This window comes from Paramisgurnus dabryanus, chromosome 1 (genome assembly GCF_030506205.2).
Source record: "Paramisgurnus dabryanus chromosome 1, PD_genome_1.1, whole genome shotgun sequence".
In the NCBI taxonomy this organism is placed as follows: domain Eukaryota; kingdom Metazoa; phylum Chordata; class Actinopteri; order Cypriniformes; family Cobitidae; genus Paramisgurnus; species Paramisgurnus dabryanus.
In genome coordinates this window covers 48665649-48686837 of record NC_133337.1, presented here as the reverse complement: position 1 = coordinate 48686837, position 21189 = coordinate 48665649, and the positions used below count along the sequence as shown (strand labels likewise).

At 36.9% G+C, this 21189-nt stretch overlaps 2 protein-coding genes across 4 annotated transcripts in view; both read left to right on the top strand.

The window, feature by feature from the left end:
* nat9 (N-acetyltransferase 9) overlaps positions 1 to 21189 on the top strand; it is a 298893-nt gene that overhangs the window by 70705 nt on the left and 206999 nt on the right. The gene's annotated exons all lie outside the window — the stretch shown is intronic.
* Positions 1 to 21189, top strand: part of ankfn1a (ankyrin repeat and fibronectin type III domain containing 1a) — a 115400-nt gene that overhangs the window by 1023 nt on the left and 93188 nt on the right. For all 3 annotated transcript variants that reach the window (XM_065262526.1, XM_065262525.1, XM_065262524.1), the window contains exons 2-5: positions 586 to 710; positions 1479 to 1631; positions 4158 to 4384; positions 19860 to 20089. In XM_065262526.1, the coding sequence (XP_065118598.1) occupies positions 586 to 710; positions 1479 to 1631; positions 4158 to 4384; positions 19860 to 20089 (735 nt within the window). The remainder of the gene's footprint in view (positions 1 to 585; positions 711 to 1478; positions 1632 to 4157; positions 4385 to 19859; positions 20090 to 21189) is intronic.

Sequence of the window (21189 nt, the reverse complement as noted above, 5' to 3'; positions counted from 1 at the left end):
AACTTTTATTGCCATTTCGCCATGCTTGTAGTAAATGGTGAATAAAACAACGTTTCTTTAGGACGGTGCTAAGACAGTGCAGAAACTGACTTTATATCAAATTAAATATTAAATGGAAAAGTAAGAAAAGTATATGCATTTTTTTCTACATTAACAGTTAAACAATTATAAAGCACACATTAATGAAAGACAAAGAAAGCAAACCTCTGGTTGACAACTTGCCCCTACAGTTTTTTCTTAATATGAAAGTCTGGGATATGTCATCCATAACCTTATATTTATCATTGTGTTCATTCATTACTATCCCACAAGCATCTATTTGCATTTACAGTACATGTACATGTTTTCATTTGGCATGTTTTTATCCAAAGCAACTTACAAATAAAAAAAACATTCAACATTTTGCAATAAGAAACCATTTTATTTGGCACAACAACCATAGGCTATACAGTAACCATAGGTCTAAAACATTAGCCAGACTTTATTTCTTCAGACAGACTTCATTAGTGTCTGTATTAATGAAATATGTACGGTAATAAATATTCAGAAGAATAACAGGTAGTACTGTTTTCTTTCTATTTTCAGAAATGGCTCAAGATGTCTTATGAGACAGAGAAAACATGCCTGGTGGCTCCACAGGAATCTCGCATATTATGTGGATACCACACAGCTAATGAGAAATATGAAATCCCAGGAATGGGGGAGGACAGGTAAGATCAATAATGAAAATGCTAGGACATTTACTGTATCATATTTTACCAATGCTGGGAAAAATTATCCCTTACAAATGATGACATGCAGTAGGCTAAATCTCACCTTCATGTCATTTTGAAAACTCATATGACCTACATGAATTTTTGAAGAATATCTTTGCCACTAGTTTTCATTTAAACTGGGATCTCACAAAAATTCAAGAGAGAAACTGAAACAAATTAATGCTAATTAATCAATTAATCATTTTTTTTAAATTGTTTGGATCATTTGATAATACATTGATGCTAGTTTTGTCATTTTTGTGCTTGGCCATCCCAGTCCATTTTATTTTCATTATAGATTAAAAGGACAATCCGATCTCCAGGTCTGGCGCTACCACCTTTAGCATAGCTTAGCACAATCCATTGAATCTGATTAGACCATTAGCATCACGCTAAAAATAACCAAAGAGTTTCAATATTATTTTCTGTTGGTCTTAGTACACGATGTAACTACAGAAGAGTCAAGTTTTAAATAGGAAAAATATTGAAGCTCTTTGGTTATTTTTAGCGCGATGCTAATGGTCTAATCAGATTCAATGGATTAAACTAAGCTATGCTAAAAGTGGTACCGCCAGATCCAGAGATCGGCTGAATGGATTCCAAAACGGTCAAAATCAAATGTTTAACTTTAGAGGAGCTGGAAAATTAGCATATTTTCAAAAAAAAGTGGAATGTCGCTTTTTAAAGAGTGATATAGGTCACATTTTTGTATTCCTCTTCCAGTGTCTTGGAGATGCTGAGCTACTCCAAATTCACCGATCTGGAGACGTGGCTGTGCATGCCCTCTACTCTGCTTCCCAGGAGCCGAGATTCGTTTTGCTCTATGTTGCAATCATCCCGTGATAGTAACACTGGAGACACAAGCAAAGAATCCAGGTACTGTGTGTGGGAATCTGAAGTTTGGCTTGTTCCTGTTTCTTTGTCACAGACCAGTTTGATGGCTTTTTCGAGTAGGCGTTCGGTTAAGGGCAATTTCCTTATCGTCCATGAATCTCACATTTGTGTTAGCGTGGTAAACAGGGTTTTATGGGCGCATGTATTTAGTTTTTTTCCTCTTTAAATGTGTGCCCAACTGATCTGTCATGGCCACAATAAATTTGCACTCCACTGTTTAAATAAACAGCAAATGAGTAGTACAATATACTGTACGTACAGGATTGGATTGGACTAGTTTATCTGTACAAACACACTTTATGTAAAACAATCCAACTATTTTTAAAGTTGTGTCTACATTACACTTGCATAGTTGGTAAACCTCCAAAGATTTCAATGACCACTAGATGTCATTGTTTACTGTCAGTGTACAGTACAGTAAGATTACTATTAAGCCAAAACCTTAAAGTCACTGTTGAATATTACAAAATATGACTTTGCCTGTGGGTCAAACCTAACTGAAATGGTTTTTTGTGATTAACTACATCAAATCATTGAATGAAATACTTGCATTATGAGATTTTAGCCTGGTTTTCACAGACATGGTCACAAATATATTGTTTATAATGTTTGAAGTGTCAGAAGCATACAGAATTGTTTTACTGAAAAATAGCAAACCTCAGATCTTTGATAAAAATGGATTAAAATGTAACAAAAGGAGTTTGTATCGATATGCTGATTCTGAACTGATTTAGTATTTTAAAGCATCTTCAAATGGCATTTTGCTTAATGTTAAACTCACCTGATAGCTTTGATTCCCCCCCATGCAAGTCATTAAACATGCTTGTTTTTTTCATAAACACCTTTTGAATGCATTTTGAATTGAAGGCTCGTGTTGATGAAAGAGACATAAACTGGCAGTGCCAGCCAGCCTCCCACACGTTTGCCTTTTGAGGGTTTCAATAGCCAATCAAAATCAATCATGTCTTCTCTTAGCTCCCTTTTATGTATCACTCTCAAACAAAAACTGAATCTGTATCATACAGTACACAATAAACTATATGCCAGTATAGGTACAAAAATGCAATACTTATTCTATAATGGCTAACACCAGTTATATTATTTTAATCCTGCATACCTGGGGCGGAAAGGCGACATGCTGCTACATTGTTCTCTTGAACTTTTGGAAATCAGGCTGCTTTCATAAGTTAGTGCAAAGCCGTTTATTAACAACAAAAATCAGGATTTCATGCTGTGAAGGTGTTATTAGATCGCCCGTTCGAAACAAAGGCAAGGAATGGAAACCTTTCCTGACTCGCTATAGTTAATCAAGTCTCACAAAAGCAACATAGCCAACTCTACCATCAGATATACGCCACTTGACTCTACTTGACCGACTGGTATGGCTTTGTGTGCGCCACTGGCACACTTTAGCTGAAGGTGCAATTTAATATTTATGCCAAGTACTAAGGCTGCTGTTTTTTTTAACAAGGTCCTTCTTTGTACCCTGTTGATTTGACTATGAAAAGGTTTTAGTTACGGAAAGTCGTGAGCAAAAATTTGGACTCCGGGTAACAGGTGCATACCAGTTTGATACGCTGTACATGACTGATGTGGAATCTGGGGGACATTTTTGCTAGTTTGTTTGACATAAAGACCAAAGAAAGGAATCTACAAGGGCATCATGTTTGGACTGGAACAAATCGTTGAGTTTTTGTTTGGAAGACCAAAAAATTTATCCTACTACAGGAGAGAATCATGGAAAAGCCAAAGTTATACCCTATCAGATTCCAGGTACTGTACTGTATGTCTTTTAGGTGTTCACTAAATTGTGCATTTTTATTCAAATTTTGCATTTAGTTATACTTGTATACATTTTTGGTATTAGTAACCCTTTGCAATGAGGTTATGTTTGTTATTATTAGTTAACATGAACCAACAATATACTTCTTAAATATTTATTGATCTTTATTTATGCGTTTATTAATATATTTCTAAAACCCAAAGTTTTTTCTGTTAACATTAGTTAATGCAGGATAATCTAACATGAACAATTGTTTTGGGATTAATTAACCTTATCGAAGATTTAAAAAAAAATGCTCGTTGTTAGCTCATGTTAGCTAAGGCATTTATTTACTAATCTAAACAAAATCAATCTTATTGTAAAGTGTTATCGATTTTTTATTATATTACTTAACATGTTCCCAAATCCATAAAAGAGTCCTCTTAAACGAAGCATTACTGCAATTTACTCATATAATATTTTCAATGCCTCCTAGTGTTCATAATATAAGGCTTTAAAATATTATTTGTTTTCGCATATTTTCCGCATCTTGAATTCCCTTCTTTTTCTGACACACATCTGAAAGCTATAATTTTCCCGATGTTGATTGGTATGGAAAAACGTACCACTGGTACGACACGCTGTGCAATACAGGGGGGGACTCAATTGTGATCATGAAAACATCACTCTGTGACAGCTAATTATAGTGGAGTGACAGCAGAAATGAAATCTCTTTTGTTTCGCAGGCCCCTGGAGAAAGAGTCTATCCATCTGAGCCAAGGGAGGAAAACCCACCACTTGCCACCCTCCCCAATCCTGCCAGTTTCAGCTTCCCCTCAGTCCTCAGAGCCCCTGCGGACCACCTCAACACCTCTTCCCAAGCCCACCAGAGACTCCTGTCAAGGCGGCGTTGGAGTGAGGAAACGTCGGCGTCTGGCAGCCAGCCCCGGAGGACTGCACTGGGATGCATCAGGTATGCCAATCACAAACTGTAAGGATTCATTTATCATAGATACCCACCTTTCTCCAAAAGAAGTCTTGTGCGTGTGTGATGTGCCTGTGTGTTGTGGTTTGAAACTTCTTTTAAGCAAATTAAAAGTCTGTGTGTAGTGTTTCAGTGACTGAAGTGCTATGCTTGAGGTTTGAGGAAACCACATGGTGCCGTTTGGAGTGGTTTAGTTTGGTCTCTTTTTTCTTTGTTTATTTTTATTTGTCTGACATCGCCTGTTATAGTTGATTTCTTCACGCAGAGTATTTTTTTTATTTCGAGGGCAGGGGGTTACTGCAAATTAATGAATTGAGTAATCTGTATAATTGCCGTTGTTGGGAATGATTGCACATTTGATGAAGCAGTTACCAATAGTAAATGTGCTAATAGTACTTTATTTACATTCCATACATTTTAAAGCATATCATGTTATTTCATACAGGTTTAATAGCTTAAATGTTACAACCAGTAACCAAATACAGAGACAACACAATAACTAAACTGATTTGCATTTAACGGCCTTTGAACATTTTTGTTTGAACATATCACATAAATAAATTTCATTGTGTTTTAACATGCTGTTACGCTGTCAATCTGCAGAGGTGGCCCTGTCATTAGTGCTCGGCTTGTACTTGGAAATGACTCATAATTGTAGGTTTATTCGAGGCTGTGCCCTGTAGGCGATGTTCATTAGTGCTATCACAATAGCAGTGGTGAACCTTACAGACAGCCTAATGAGCAATTCATTTTACAAGAAAAACCAAACAACATTTTCAAACTGAAAGCAGATGAATTAGATGAAGAATATTTCTATTTAGTCAGTCTTTAACCCCACCTACCCTACAAAAGAGGAGAGAACTGATATCAGTATCTTTCGGGGTGGTGCAGAATGACAGGAAACGACTTTTGTTAACAGCATAAGCAGCTCTGCCTATCCTTGGTATGTAAACAGTTGAAGGGTTTTACTTCCTAAAGGATTAGTTCACAATTCTTTCTGTCCTATGTCATCTCAAACCTGTATCACTAGGAGAATTTTCGGTAATGGGGTTGTTTTTAGGATATCATACTACTCATAATACTACAGTATATACTGTACAGTAGTATGTATTGTTTTAAAGGGATAGTTTGGCCAAAATTATATTAAACCCATGATTTACTCACCCCCAAGCTGTCTGAGTTGCATATGTCCATCGTTTTTCAGACAAACACATTTTCGGATATTTTAGAAAATGTTTTAGATCTTTCAGTTGATTAAATGTAATGTTACGGGGTCCACGACCTTCAAGTCCAAAAAAAGTGCGTCCATCCTTCACAAAATAAATCCAAATCCATATAAAACTTTATGAACGTAAATAACTACCTTCCGGTAGCGCCGCCATCTTAGTCGCGTCCGCATTCAGGATGAGAGCTTACGCAGCCTACGGAGGCTACTCTGCTGCTGCTCTGTGCCCCCACCCTCCGAATTTGTCATACGTCAAGAAAAGTGTGTACACTACGCTAATACTCTCTCCTGAATACAGAGGAGTCTAAGATGGCGGCGCTACCGGAAGGTATTTATTTACGTTAATAAAGTTTTAAATATGGATATTTCTACAACAACACCGCGCGGATTACCCTCAGAAGACCTTTGTTTATCATCCTGGAGCCGTTTGGATTTATTTTGTGAAGGATGGATGTACTTTTTTGGACTTTTTGTGGACCCCATAATCAACTGAAAGATCTAAAACATTTTCTATGATTGTCTGAAAAACGATGGACATATGCAACTCGGACAGCTTGGGGGTGAGTAAATCATGGATTTAATATCATTTTTGGCCGAACTATCCCTTTAAATGTATGCATTTAGCAGACGCTGTTATCCAAAATGACCTACAGTGCATTCAGGGTTTACTTTTTATTACCATGTGTGTACACTGAGAATCAAACCCACAACATTTGCACTGCTTAAACAAATTGAGCTAGAGGATTGTTTTGGGAATGCAGTATATGTAACTGTTGTTCCTCGATAAGGGAACGAGACGCTGCGTCTCCCTTGCCATACTACCTGCATCCCTTTAACGCCTTCTTTGGAAATATTTCAGATAGCGATATACTCTTTGGCTCGCGGTTAAATTTGATATACACATTCAGACGCACTTACCCCTGGAGGTGTCCCCAAAGTGTCACCGCAGTGACGCAGCGCGAGTTCCCTCGAAAGGGAACTGTAACAATGTATCTTAAAAGGTAACACAATGTAACCTTGCTCTCACTTGAAATGAGTCCCTACATTTAGTCCTTGAATTTGAGGGTACTGGACCTGGAAAGTCTTTGAAAGGTCCTTGAATTTGAAGTTTACTAAGGTGTGGGAACCCTGTGTATGTATAGCATGGCTTCTCAAACTTTTTGGGGACAGGGACCCCTTACAGGAGAGGAAAATTTCCAAAGATCCCTTTATAATTGTAACAGTTATTAAGCACATGCTTCCCAGTTTTATAAAAGTAATTTTATTTTAAAAGTTGATTGCGTCTCGCGTTCAGGATCTGGCCTGCGGTCCACCAGTTGAATACATCTGTTCTATGACATTGCTGTGAAAATGAAAGGGGACATATCATAAAAATCTGACTTTTTCCATGTTTAATTGCCATAATTGGGTCCCCAGTGTTTCTATCAACCAAGAAAATGTGAAAAGATCAACCAAGTAACTTAGTTTTGGTAAACCATTCTCTGCAAGCTTGTGAAAAAATAGGTCATTGAAATTTGGCTCCCCATGTGATGTCAGAAGGGGATAATTCCGCCCCTTAATCGTCACTATCCAACCACGGCACTGTCATTTAGTACAGCGAGAAAGAGAGAGAGAAAATAATTAAAATCACAATTGAGTTTCAATTTCAACAAACCACCATCATTGTGATCAGTGTTTTCATTTCATAATCTCATTTGCATTTTAAAGGACACACCCAAAACGGCACATTTTTGCTCACACCTACAAAGTGGCACTTTTAACATGCCATAATAAATTATCTATATGGTTTTTTTAGCTAAAACTTCAAATGTGTACTCTGGAGACCCTTAAAGACTTATTTTACATCTTAAAAAAATAAATGTTCCCTTTAAGCACTTTTTAAAGACTTTAAAAATGTGGATAATTTATTGCTAATTTTTTTGCGGACCCCCTGGCTATGGATTGCAGATCACCAGGGGTTCCCAGACCCCACTTTGAGAACCCCTGATGTTTACTCATGGTTTAAACCTTTCAGATGTCTTCTACTCAAAATTTTAATCAAAACAGAAAATTGGATTTCAGTGACAAAATACTGCATGACATTTGACATAAAAAAATAGTATGGAGTATACAGTATGCACTTCACCGAATACTAATATTGAATTCTTCAACATAACACATAACATCAAATGTCAGTGCAATGCAGTTTGCTATTGCTTACCATTTGAATTATTTAAATAAAGGTCAAAGGCACAAACATCAAATGTGTTTATTTATTTGCTCCTGCATAGCTCAGTGGTAGAGCATTGCGTTTGCAGCACATAAAGTCACGAGTTCGACCCATGTAATATAAATGTTGTTAAAATGTATACCTTGTATGCACTGTAAGTCACTGTGGATAAAACCGAATGCATAAATGTAAAACGTAAAACATTTCTCTCAGCTTTGTTATTAATAGTTTGTCCCACACTTTTGTTTGGTTTGTTAAAATGACAAACTAAAGGTATGAGTGTTTTTCATACCACCTTTGGGGTTGCGAGTGAAAGCAATGAAAAGGGAAAGTGGTGTTGATGTGATCATTGTGACGCCCCTCTAGGCATTCTGGGATTCTTTCCACAGCTGTGCTCAGCGCACGTATTGATGTCCGCAGCGGTGCCACAATCAATATTTTATCCAAAGAGCCCCAATGGATACTGGGTGTTAGTTTTCTTTAATAACACCCTTGTGTGTAATAGAATGAGTGTTGCTGGATGATTGGTTATAGCTGCTGGGGTCTCGGTTATTACCTGAGATGTGCGAGTCAGCTTTAATGTGCCGAATGATACAATCAATATTTGGTATCTCCTCTGTAGAGGGAGTCGCTAAATAGAATGAGCCGAATAATATAGGTTTTAACTACCGGGTTATCAGGGTGTGAACAGTTCACTTATTCACTTATTTGTTTAGTCTATTTGGTTTGGTTGGCATTGCTTCGTTAGTATGAACGATTCTTTAATTATATTTTTTAAAAATCAATTACTTATAGTATTTTAAATTATTTAAATTAAAATAAATGACTGTACATATAAAAGGTAGGGGTCTTTATTCTAGGTTTCCTGGCCCCTTCGGGTCTGCAGTGGTATATTATAAAGTAAATTAAGTCTCTTTCATTAAAATGTATTAAATTATGTATGTAATCTACACCTATACATATCTGCCTATAACTTATATACATATACCTTTCTAAATTACTAATGATTACTGACTCGAATACTTTATTATGGTTCTATAATCATATATGTATAGCAGGCTTATTCAGTAAATAACAAAGGGTTTTCATATCCACAAAATAACTAATTTAAATAATTAATAAATAAATGCGTTTAGTGACTTATCTAAATTCTTTCAAATAAATTACAGAGCAGCCCAGTGGACCACTAGAGGTCACTGTTTCATTCGATCCTGCACACGAGCAATGCTGGTTCTTCTCATTCCATTATTTCTAAAAATGAGGGCTATAATGTAGTAAGCCCTCATTCAACAATCATATGCACATTCATGTTTGCTATGAACATTCATGTGCTATGTGATATGCACATTCTGCATCATATCAAATGATTTGTTAAGGGCTAACTTAGCTTGCAAAGTTCACAGATTGAGTTCTAATGTGAAACCATATCAGTGAATTATTTACTATACTCTATAAAAAAGATTTGTTGGTTCAACTTAAAAAAGTAAGTTACCTGGTAACCTTAAAATTGTGCAATTAATTAAACTTAAAAATATTAAAACTTAAAAATTATTTTTAAATCTAATTAAATTAAAAATTTTAAGGCAACCAAGTAACGCCCTCTTTTAAGTTGAACTGTATGACTGATGCTTCATGATGCTTTGGCAATAAATATGTAAGAAAAATTGTAATTTAGAACCTTTTACTGTAATTTTAAAGGGCACCTATTTCATTGCTAAAAACAACGTTATTTTGTGTATTTGGTATAATACAGTGTGTTTGCGTGGTTTATGGTTAAAAAACACATAATTTTCCATATACTGTACATTTCTGTAGCTCCAGATTTCCCTATCTTCATGAAACGCACAGATTTTGTACAAAACTCATCGAATTGAAATGCTCTGTGTCCCTGATTGGCCAGATAATCTGTACGTTGTGATTGGCCTGAATACCTCTGACGTCAGCCGGAAATGTGATGCTCCTTACCATGTTTAAAAATATTCGCTCACAATGCAATGCTAACAGGAGTTAACTTACAGGCTGTGAGTCCGAAGCGGGAGGAATTATGATAATGTCGGTCTTTACTACACCAATCCCAGGAAGTAAACTGTTGCCTACAATCCGTGTGTTTGTTGTAGTCCAAGAAAAGAGATTTATGTTGGAGACGATAACTCGCATGATCATTTATTTTGGGGTATGTAGCTTTTGCATATCGTTAACATGTACTACACACTTACACACTAAAGGAAATGTAAAATCCTGAATTGGATAATTGGTGCTCTTTAAGCTTTTTGCTTTTGTCCATGTTTGAAACCATTAGTAGTGTCCTCCTTAAAGTAAAAGTCTTTCTGACCTGCTTTTGATGAACTTTTCTACATAAAATCATAAAAATGTAAAGAACACTTACTGTATATGAACGTAGCATTGATATTTTTAATATTGACTGAGTAAGGGCATGTCAAAGATTGAAATCAAACTTTGATGCTCCAAATGACTTCATTCTGAATTTTACATACAAGTCACATATGTATGAAAGAAATCTTAATTTCAAGTGGCCTTAAGCCATTTCAAAGGGTCTTTAATTCTGTACTGTAGCATATCTCAGCAAACTGTAATTTTCGGTGATATTATATACCCCTAGCAGTGTACCCCATTAACAAATACTTTTCTTTTCTTGAGTGGTTACTTTAAGGAGGGCAGCTGTGTTACTGTATAGCACTCTGTGACATTTTGGCAAAAATGTGTAGCCTTCCCGATAAATTAACAGATCAGTGCCCCTACAGCCAATAGGTCTTTACCCTTGGTCCTGAGGATGATGAGGATGGTACCCAAATGGTTGTCATGGAAACTGAGATCATTAGTGCCAGCTGTGGTTTGTTGTTGGGTCTTACGTTGTATAATTTAGTTGGACTTGGTGTTAAATTACACTTACCAAATGCTTTACTCTCGGCCGTGTTTAAAAGACAGCCAAAGCATTTCATCAACACGCCAACGTCTGTACATGGATGTTTTTTTTTAGACAAACGAGTAATTGGACAAATTGGATTTTTCTCACACTTTGCTCATTTGACTTTAAAGTGAGGTTGGTTGCGAAGAAATTAATTTTGCTTTCCATTCTCATTAGGTTTGTAAGCGCGTTTAGCCCTGGAGGAACATTCGAGCTCATATCCGAGCCGACATCTGTAGGAGGGTTTACAAATAGTGTCACCGCAGGTGATGTGATATAACAGCTCTACACACAACACAGGGCTGCTCCGTTAGGAGGCTTAACTGACATCAAAGTGCTGGAAATAAATCCCACGTAGTTGTAATTTATCATAACATTTACACCTGCTACAAACATATAGACATCATGTCTACATTTCATGCAGAGCAGATTATGAGTGTGACCAAAAAAGCTAAATACTGTATTGCTTGTAAATGCAAAGACTAAATAATTCATTTTGGAAAAATTTGAAGAAACTTGTGGAAACTTTAAGACAATTCAAAGATATGAGGTTTATATCTTTTATGGCTTTATAAAAATGTGTGTGTGAAATCCAGGCTAAAGTCTTATAATTGAATTGTTTGATTTTAATCATTGATTTTACTATATTTTCAGTCATTGGTATTGCCTTACTCAATCAATATTAAGGTTATATTTTCACACAACGTTCCTTAAATTTTGTTAAATGATTTTATTCAGAAAACAGTAAATCACAAAAAATGGCTTTAGCCAGGGTTTTCACAGGCAGGGTCACATATGCTTTGAATGCACCACACCAGCTGTTACGGATAGAAGTGCGCTCATAATGTGAAAATAATGTTGTGCAGCGCAAGCCAGAGCACCACAGGAATTTCTCATTAGTAAGCAGTGAAGGAACTTAATATTGCACAACTGGACATGCAGAATGACACACACAAACTACGCACATCAGTTTAGGTTTCATTCTCTCTGCTACAGTCACCATTGTTGCCATAGCGATGAGTTACAGTGTCAAAGTGAGATTACGTAACGTTTTAAGGCTGTAGCGTTCAAGCCACTTGTGACATCTGGGTGAATAATGGAAATAACTGAATGGCAAAAAATATGCAGAGGTTTACATTGGTTTATAAGCACATGGCAGTAAAATAACCTTTCTGCTCTTAAAATATATTTTATTTTCTGGTGTTCACTAAACGGACTAACAACAAAGGTTTTTGTTTTATAGAAGTTAATATCACTTTTTCTGGATATGGCATTGATATTCGGTACATTGGTATTCTACTCTCTGATACCATCATTGTAACATGGTATTGCAAAGTACCACCTTTTAGATTTTTTTATATCAAGTCTGCTTAAGTGCTGCTGAGATAATGCATTACTGATATCAGCATCATTGAATTCCATTCCCATAATTTGTTTTAGGGTTGTTTCCACAAATTGGCTTTATTTTAGCATGGTTGTCAACATAGATAAGGTTTTGCCATTGCAACATTCCCATTTGTGACCCTGGAGCACAAAAATAATAAATTTCCTATAGTAAATATACAAAAAAAAATGTATGTAACATTATGGGCCCTATTTTAACAATTTAAGCGCATTGTCTAAAGTGCACGGTGCACGGTCTAAACGGGCGTGTTCGATTCCACTTTTGCTAATTTAACGACGGGAAAAATGGTTTGTGCGCCAAGCGCACGGCCTAAAAGGGTTGTTCCTATTCTCTTAATGAGTAATGGGTGTGTTTTGGGCGTAACGTGCAATAAACCAATGAGAGTCTCAGCTCTCATCCCCTTTAAATGCCAGTTGTGCTGGCGCCATGACGATTTCCCAGTTAGACGGCGTAATTTTTAAACTAAAAAAACTAAGCGGAGGTAGACCACCAGTTTAAGATTGATGTTTGTATTAAACCTTTAAAAGTCGTTTTCTTTCAGTCATGGAAGTAAAATTAGCAGGCTTTTAATTGCTGTAAATGAATGGATAGTCTACATGATCTGTGTTACCTAAGAAAAATATTTACAAATATGCAAGAAAAGGTTTTTACTCTAAAAATACTTTTTTTTTTAGCAAACAGGAGATAAAGAATTTACAAACGGACAGCGGCGTGAGGGCTTTGAAAAGCATTACTTAAAAATGGTTCTCATCTCATCATATCCACAGGTACAAAGTCATCATATAGCCTAGGCTACAATAAATCTGTGGGGTAGCATTAAAAAAAAAACATTTAATATATGCAACATTTGCATTTGTATAAAGCAAAACATTTAAAGGAACAGTATGTAGGATTGTGGACAAAACTGGCATTGCAATAACAAAACTTGTGGCTAAAACTGGTACTGCAATCACACAACTGGTGGCCAATACACAACATGACAACATAAACATCAGTTGAGGGCTGCAACTCCACTTTGTAAATGACAATATCCTGGCCGGACTGCTGTTGTCAGTGATATAAGTATTTGAAATGAAAATGATTTCTTAAAGGGGACAGAGAATGAAAAACCATTTTTACCTTGTCTTTGTTGAATAATGGTAGTCTACCCACATTCACAAACATACAAAAAGTGCAAAACATGCTAAACATCTCAGTCTCATAGAAATTCCTCTTTTAGAAATGTCAGCCAGAAAACGGCCCAATCTGAAAAACTGATGCTTATGACATCACAGGCATCTAACTGCCCCTCCACTTTAAAATAATTGGCTACATTTTTTGAGTGGCAGCAAAGTCAGCCAATCAGTAATGAGATTGCAAGTTAAGCCAGTAGGGGGAGCCAAATAGGTGCAAAACCACTTGTTTAAAATCCCCCACCCTAATAGAGCTACTGTATCTGAGAGGGGTTTTTAGGAAGCTTATAAGGCATTACAGACCCAAACAAAAAAAATTTTGTCTACATGTCACATCACAGAACAAGGATAAATACTCTGTTCAATCATTCTATGTCACCTTTAATGTCTAGTGACATATCAGGGCCATTTTATGATTAATTGATAAAAAATTTCTTACATACTGTTCCTTTAATACCAGGCTACAGGTGTTTATTGTTTATTGTTTATTGACTTTATCAGCATCGTTACAGGTACCCAAAGACGTTTGTCATAAGGGGACACTGAATTATTTTGCTGTTACAATGAATGTCAAAGCATATTTACTCAAGTTAAAATACAACATTAAAAGAAAAAGAAGAATAAAATACTTAATAAAGGTATACAAAGTCGATTTAAAATCCATAATCATTTAAAAGTCTACACATATATGGAATAGGTGATCTCCTGAATTGTTCCGTTCGGCATCTGGGGGTTGTCAGTTTAGAAGAGTTCCTCATCTGGCGTCCAGTCAGCTGCTCTTTACACCTTTTAACCTTTTAAGAGGTGAAGCAGCTCTTTACACCTTTTAACGTCTCATAATCGATCCTCATTTATGTCCAAGAGACTCTTTTACATTTTAATCCTTTGATTTTTCATATTTTAAAATGTTTATGTGCTGGTGCGCGTTCATCTGATAAGCAAACGCGTGTTGTCGTGCCGTTTATAGGCGCATATTACCAACATGCTCATTAAATAACAAAAACAATATTGCGCCATTGACTTTAGACTTTAAACCAGGTTTTTGTTGGTCAATGGTGTAGTTTATTTTAGTTGCCTTAAAAATAGCAACGCGCCAACAATGTGCCTGAACACACCTCGTTTTCAGACCAGAACGCCCATGGGCACAAAATTGGGCGCAAATGCATTTGCTATTTAAACAAACATCAAAATGATCATTGCGTCGGGTTGAAACTAGCAAAAGACACTTGCGTCGCGCATTTTGCTGGGTGTGCTGGGTGTATGATAGAGCCCCGTAAGTTATATGTGTTGCTAAGTACTTTTTTTTAAAGGCGATTTTCATAATATTTTGATTTATTTGCAGCCTCATAATCCAGATTTTCAAATAGTTGTGCTTTGGCCAAAAACTTTCCACATCAATGGAAAGCTTATTTATTCAGCTTTCAGATGATGTATACATTTCAATTTCAAAACACTGAACCTTATGACTTTTATGCTATTTTTTGTGGTCCAGGGTCACATTTGTTATAAATGCAAAGCAATGGATTGTATTTGTAAAACTGAATTCATGAATGTTTATGTAATGTCTGATGCGGTAGCTGTTCTCAGAACTCTCGCCACATTAGTTTCTGAGGAAGACAATGACTTCTAGCTCCTCATGCAATTTTTATTGGTAAGTGGAGGAGAGGGAACCATGCTATGAGTAACTCATAAAGAGGATAAAGAGATGCAGCTCTACTGCACACCAGCTGATGGTCTACTATAGAGAAACCAAACACCATATAGTACCTGCCTAGCATAAGGTGCATGTTGTGAGATCTTAATCTTAATGTTCATAACGTATTCACACACAGTGTCCAGAATGTACTCACTACACTGATGGAGAAAGTATCTCAACCTTAAATGTACCGTTTTTCAGAAAAACGTAATTTTAAAAGATAATGCTTTAGACAGATATATATTTTGCTGTGGTTAATAACTCAGAAGTGTGGTCTATCAATACCAGGTGAAATTTTGAACAAATGTAAAACAACTTCAGTATAATTTCACTTTGAACATACACTCATCTAAAGGATTATTAGGAACACCATACTAATATGGTGTTTGACCCTCTTTCACCTTCAGAACTGCCGTAATTCTAAGTGGCATTAACTCAACAAGGTGCTGAAAGCGTTCTTTAGAAATGTTGGCCCATATTGATAGGATAGCATCTTGCAGTTAATGGAGATTTGTGGGATGCACATCCAGGGCACGAAGCTCCCGTTCCACCACATCCCAAAGATGCTCTATTGGGTTGAGATTTGGTGACTGTGGGGGCCATTTTAGTACAGTGAACTCATTGTCATGTTCGAGAAACCTATTTGATATGATTCGAGCTTTGTGACATGGTGCATTAGCCTGCTGGAAGTAGCCATCAGAGGATGGTTACATGGTGGTCACAAAGGGATGCACATGGTCAGAAACAATGCTCAGGTAGGCCGTGGCATTTAAAGATGCCCAATTGGCACACAGAAAACATCCTCCACACCATTACACCACCACCACCAGCCGGCACAGTGGTAACAAGTAGGGGTGGGAATCGCTTGGACCCTCATGAATCGATTCAGAATCGATTCTTATTGTCCCGATTCGATTCAGAATCGATTCTTGACGTACTAATTTGCATATCTGTGACGTCATTACGTCGCATTTGCTTTCAAAGCCAGGTTAATGTTTGCGCTTTTGCTAGTCTCTGAACTGTCATATACTGTACTTTAATGCAACTAGGGATAAATAATGTCATTCTTATATACATACATGTGTTGTTTCTGTTGTAAGACATTAAAACCAGTAAAAATATTAATTTAACGTGACATATTAATTCTATATGTTAACCGGCATTAACTTCCACGAACGTTAAGCGTCTAATCATCATCATTATACACAGTGATTGGCAGTATTACTGTATTTATATAATGCAGGGCACCCAGCGACTGAATAACAAACTATGTGCATATTTTTACAGAAGTATATTCATGTTATATCTAAACAGTCTGCGGATGGTTTAGGGCAGGGGTGTCCAATACGTCGATCGCAAAGGCAATGCCGGTAGATCGCACAACTGCTGCTCCACGCGCAAAATTGTCATTATGGTCTTTTGGAGTAATTGTGAAACATGCAGGTCTTTTTGAGTTGCTGCGCCTTTCTTCTCAAATGTGTTTTGCCATGCCACTGCAGCTCAGTCGTCTTTAACTTCCAAAATTCACATGGATGCGCATTCTTGCCTCACGCAGTTTCTGATTCACACGCACGGTGTGTGTGAGCGAGCAAACGAGAGGGAGAGAGAGGCAGCGTAGCGCTGATTTGTATGCTTCTAATATGTTAGTTTCACTAAACCGCATCTCCGCTATTTTAAGGAGTACTCGACATGTACTCAAGGATTTTTTGTAAAACTCCTCAAAAAGAATAGAGTAATGGTGACAGCCATAAATTCAATGTAGAGATATATGCAGTATAGTCCTACAAGCATTTAAAGTGTTCTTTCTCTTCTGCTCTTGTAAGCTCGGCTATGCGCTCTTGCAGGGCGCGCTCTCTTAAGTTGTCCGTGTGCATCACCGCTCCCCCAGTTGAGTTCCGCCTTTTGGTTCTGATAACGTGACGTTATTTTGTAAACTAACATTTAAGAATCGATTCTTGACATTTGTGAATCGATTCAGAATCGGCCCACGTCCGAATCGCGATTCATCTAAGAATCGATTTTTTTGCCCACCCCTAGTAACAAGGCATGATGGATCCATGTTCTCATTCTGTTTACGCCAAATTCTGACTCTACCATCTGAATGTCTCAACAGAAATCGATACTCATCAGACCAGGCAACATTTTTCCGGTCTTCAACAATTTTGGTGAGCTCAAGAAAATTGTAGCGTCTTTTTCCTATTTGTAGTGGAGATGGGTGGTACCCGTTGGGGTCTTCTGCTGTTGTAGTCCATCCGCCGCAAAGTTGTGCGTGTTGTGGCTTCACAAATGCTTTGCTGCATACTAGGGATGTTCACATTGACCGTTTAACCGTTAACCGAAGGTAAGAAATTATGACCGATTAACATTATCAGTTAAAATAAAAAATATTTGTTAATACATGGTGTGTGTCGTCATGAGCCGACAGACATTTCGCCACTTTTCTATCTTTAATTTGTGAATGTCCTGTAAATGACACAAATGATTGCTGCCCTGACGGTCTGATAAAGTAATCATTTGTATGAGAAATCATTTGTATGCGTGTTTGGAAGCTGAACGGAGACGCGCGCGTGTCCGCGCAAGATGACGCGGTCCGTCTGCGCACATCCGGACAGACGTTCGCTGATGGCCTCTGACCCTAACCATAAACATCTAGCTCTTTTTGGACAAACGGAGAAAGACGACGCAAAACCAAAACTTTCTGAAAAGCGTCCTTCTTTAGAAATGACCACTGTGGTAGATGAAACGGAGACAATCTGCCATTTGGATATTAATCCACTGGACCGATCGCGTGCTTTTTAACAAGGTATGTTGCGTGAATATCTGATAATGTATGAATCCTGGTTCTGTTCTTGATCTGTGGCTGCTGTTTGCACGACGTAAAACCAAAGACGACGCAAAACCAAAACTTTCTGAAAAGCGTCCTGCTTTAGAAATGACCACTGTGGTAGATGAAACGGAGACAATCTGTCCTTTGGATATTAATCTACTGGACCGATCGCGTGCTTTTTAATAAGGTAATGTTGCGTGAATATCTGATAATGTATGAATCCTGGTTCTGTTGTTGATCTGTGGCTGCTGTTTGCACGTTCAAATTAAATGTTTTGTTTTTACTAGTTCACAGACAACCGTCAACTGTATTTTTACTCAATGACAATTTCATATTAAAATCTTATCAGTTAACGGTTAATGTTCGGTTTAGAAGCTACGGTTGTCGGTCGGGAAAATTAACTGATATGAGCATCCCTACTGCATACCTCGGTTGTAACGAGTTGTTATTTCAGTCAAAGTTGCTTTTCTATCAGCTTGAATAAGTCGGCCCATTCTCCTCTGACCTCTAGCATCAACAAGGCATTTTCGCCCACAGGACTGCCGCATACTGGATGTTTTTCCCTTTTCACACCATTCTTTATAAACCCTAGAAATGGTTGTGCGTGAAAATCCCAGTAACTGAGCAGATTGTGAAATACTCAGTCTGGCACCAGCAACCATGCCACGCTCAAAATCGCATAAAATCACCTTTTTTTCCCATTCTGACATTCAGTTTGGAGTTCATGAGATTGTCTTGACCAGGACCACACCCCTAAATGCATTGAAGCAACTGTCATGTGATTGGTTGATTAGATAATTGCATCAATGAGAAATTTAACAGGTGTTCCTAATAATCCTTTAGGTGAGTGTAAGTAGTGCATTGTTACTTTTGAACCTGTTTGACACAGGTGGGTTAAAAGTAACACAACAAAACAAGATTATTTTGTGTTACACTTGATTTTAGTAAATACACATGACTGTGTAGTACTCCGCTGCTACCCTGGAAAAACAAACTGCATCCACTGTTCCCATAATCCTAGGTTCTTTGGGAAGCTATTTCCCTCTCAAGTCTTTGGTGACGTTGATTTTGTGTGACCGTTTTGTTGGTGTGTGTGCGCTATTCCAGGAGAAGTTCCCATATAAGGACTTCCACTGTGCTTCCAGCGATTCTTTTATGTAACAAATGGGTCCAAATGGGTCTTTAAAACTTTGCTCATGTTTAGCATGAGAATCTAACTCTTTAACTGTGTTAATAAATCAGAATGCATGAAATACCTGTAGACCCCCCTTTAAATTCCCTTGCGTATTTTATTCTTTAAAGTTAAATAGATTGTAATTACAATGGATGGTAATTTATTTTTACTTTTTATGTAGAGCTGTGCTTGTAACGGCTGCTTAATGAGACATATTCAAATGAGAATTTAGAGAAAGCTTTGAAATGATTTCAATCAGAAATAGTCTGTGAATATTTGCTATTGAAATAAGAATTGCCTGTTTATTTTTTGTTTCGAGTTATTTCTTATACCAAAGTCATCATTCTTTAAAGTAATCAGTATCTCCTCTGTTCTCTTTTATTTCTTACTCTTGTATTTTGAAAGCACCCAATAGCATTAGATCAGCAGTGGGTCCATTAGTCTGACATACTGCATTTACATGATTTATGCATTGCCTTCAGTTAAAAATACATTTTTATAATAAATACAGCAGTACATCCTTAAATCAAGACAAATTTCATTGAAAACATAAATTGTGTAAGACAGACCAACAATAAGACTTTAAATACGTTTTTTTTTACTCCATTGCAAATAGTTTTTCCATAAGCATAAACCACACTAAATACTATGCTTAATGTATCTTGTTGTAAGCATGTTTACTTATTTTTTGAAAAATATCCATCAAATAATTATTTTCAGTGCATTTGTGTCATTTCGGTCTTGTCCTCTATACAGTATGCTTATTCTCAGGTGTGTTCTTTCTGCCAGGTGTCAGTTATCACCTCAGGTGTCTGTTTCTCTCTTTCAGGGTCAGTACTGCGTGACCATGACCGAGGGGAGACGTCTTCGCTTTCGGAAGTGAAGCGCTACCCTAGGACTGTGGGTTCGGAGAGACCCGTTCCTGAGCTTTGGAGAGAACGAGCGGCTCTTAGGAAAACCATATCTGTCGATGACCGTTTTCTACAGCAAACACCTAGAGAACATCACAGACTCCTTAGCCGACTGGAGAGAGGCAAGAAGAAGCTCAGGAACATCCACGTAAGTGATAGCGATATGTTGTATGTAAAGAGAAAATGTAAAGATCATACATTGCTCAAAGTTATAAACTTGTTTGCGGCAATGGCTTGTTTGTGTACTTGAATGCAAATAGGACAGCTCAGAGCGCATGTATCATTGTGGGTGGATTTTGATGCTCCTCGCAGTGTTTTGACAGTTTCACAGCTGCTGTGGTGTCTGCCATGAACCTTAAGTCTACTTAAGGTCTTAACTGTTTAAATAAGAAGTGTATTTGCCCAGAATTCGTATTTGTAACTTTTTATTCATCTGTCATCCTACACCGGTGAGTCAGTGCTTTCAGGGCACCTAATCTAATGTTGGTAACATGAACATGAATTCAGACTGCATATATTTGCCTTAAGTAAAACTGTACCGCTATGCATGTCTGAGAAAGTTGCTTATATAAATGTGTTGTGTCGGTTGACGTGTTGTAGGTAGATGAAAGTGTTTGTGATCTCATTTGTTGGCATCAGATAACCACGAACCTGATTAATAACTATGTTTGTGCAATTTTAACTTTTCGGACTGGTGGAATGAATGATTAGTGAGCACATAAAAATAAGTAGTTGCATATATTAATTAATCGTTAATAAATGGCATCTAATCGTATGCAGAATAAAAGTTTTTGTTTATGTCATATGTGTTTTATTTATATATAAATACACACAGATGTAAGTATATATTTAAGAAATATTTACATGTGTATATACATTTATATATTTATATATAATTTATATTTGATATAATTATGAATACTTAATATTTAAATTAGGATTGTCAATAGATTAAAATATTGAATCTATATTAATCGCATGATTTTATGAGTTGACTCGCGATTAATCGCAAATTAATCTCAGATTTTATCTGTTCTAGATTTACCCAAATTTACCACTTTTCAAGTTTTTAATGCTCTAATCAACATGTATTTGGACAAATATATATGCTATATGCAAATGTATGCCTGTTTACATTATCAACAGAACCATCAGCCATAGTTTTATATATGATTTTCCCTTTTGAAGATCTTTCTCCATTTCTGTTTGCTGCTGCATCATTTGTGCTGGCAAATTGAGTTGGGATGA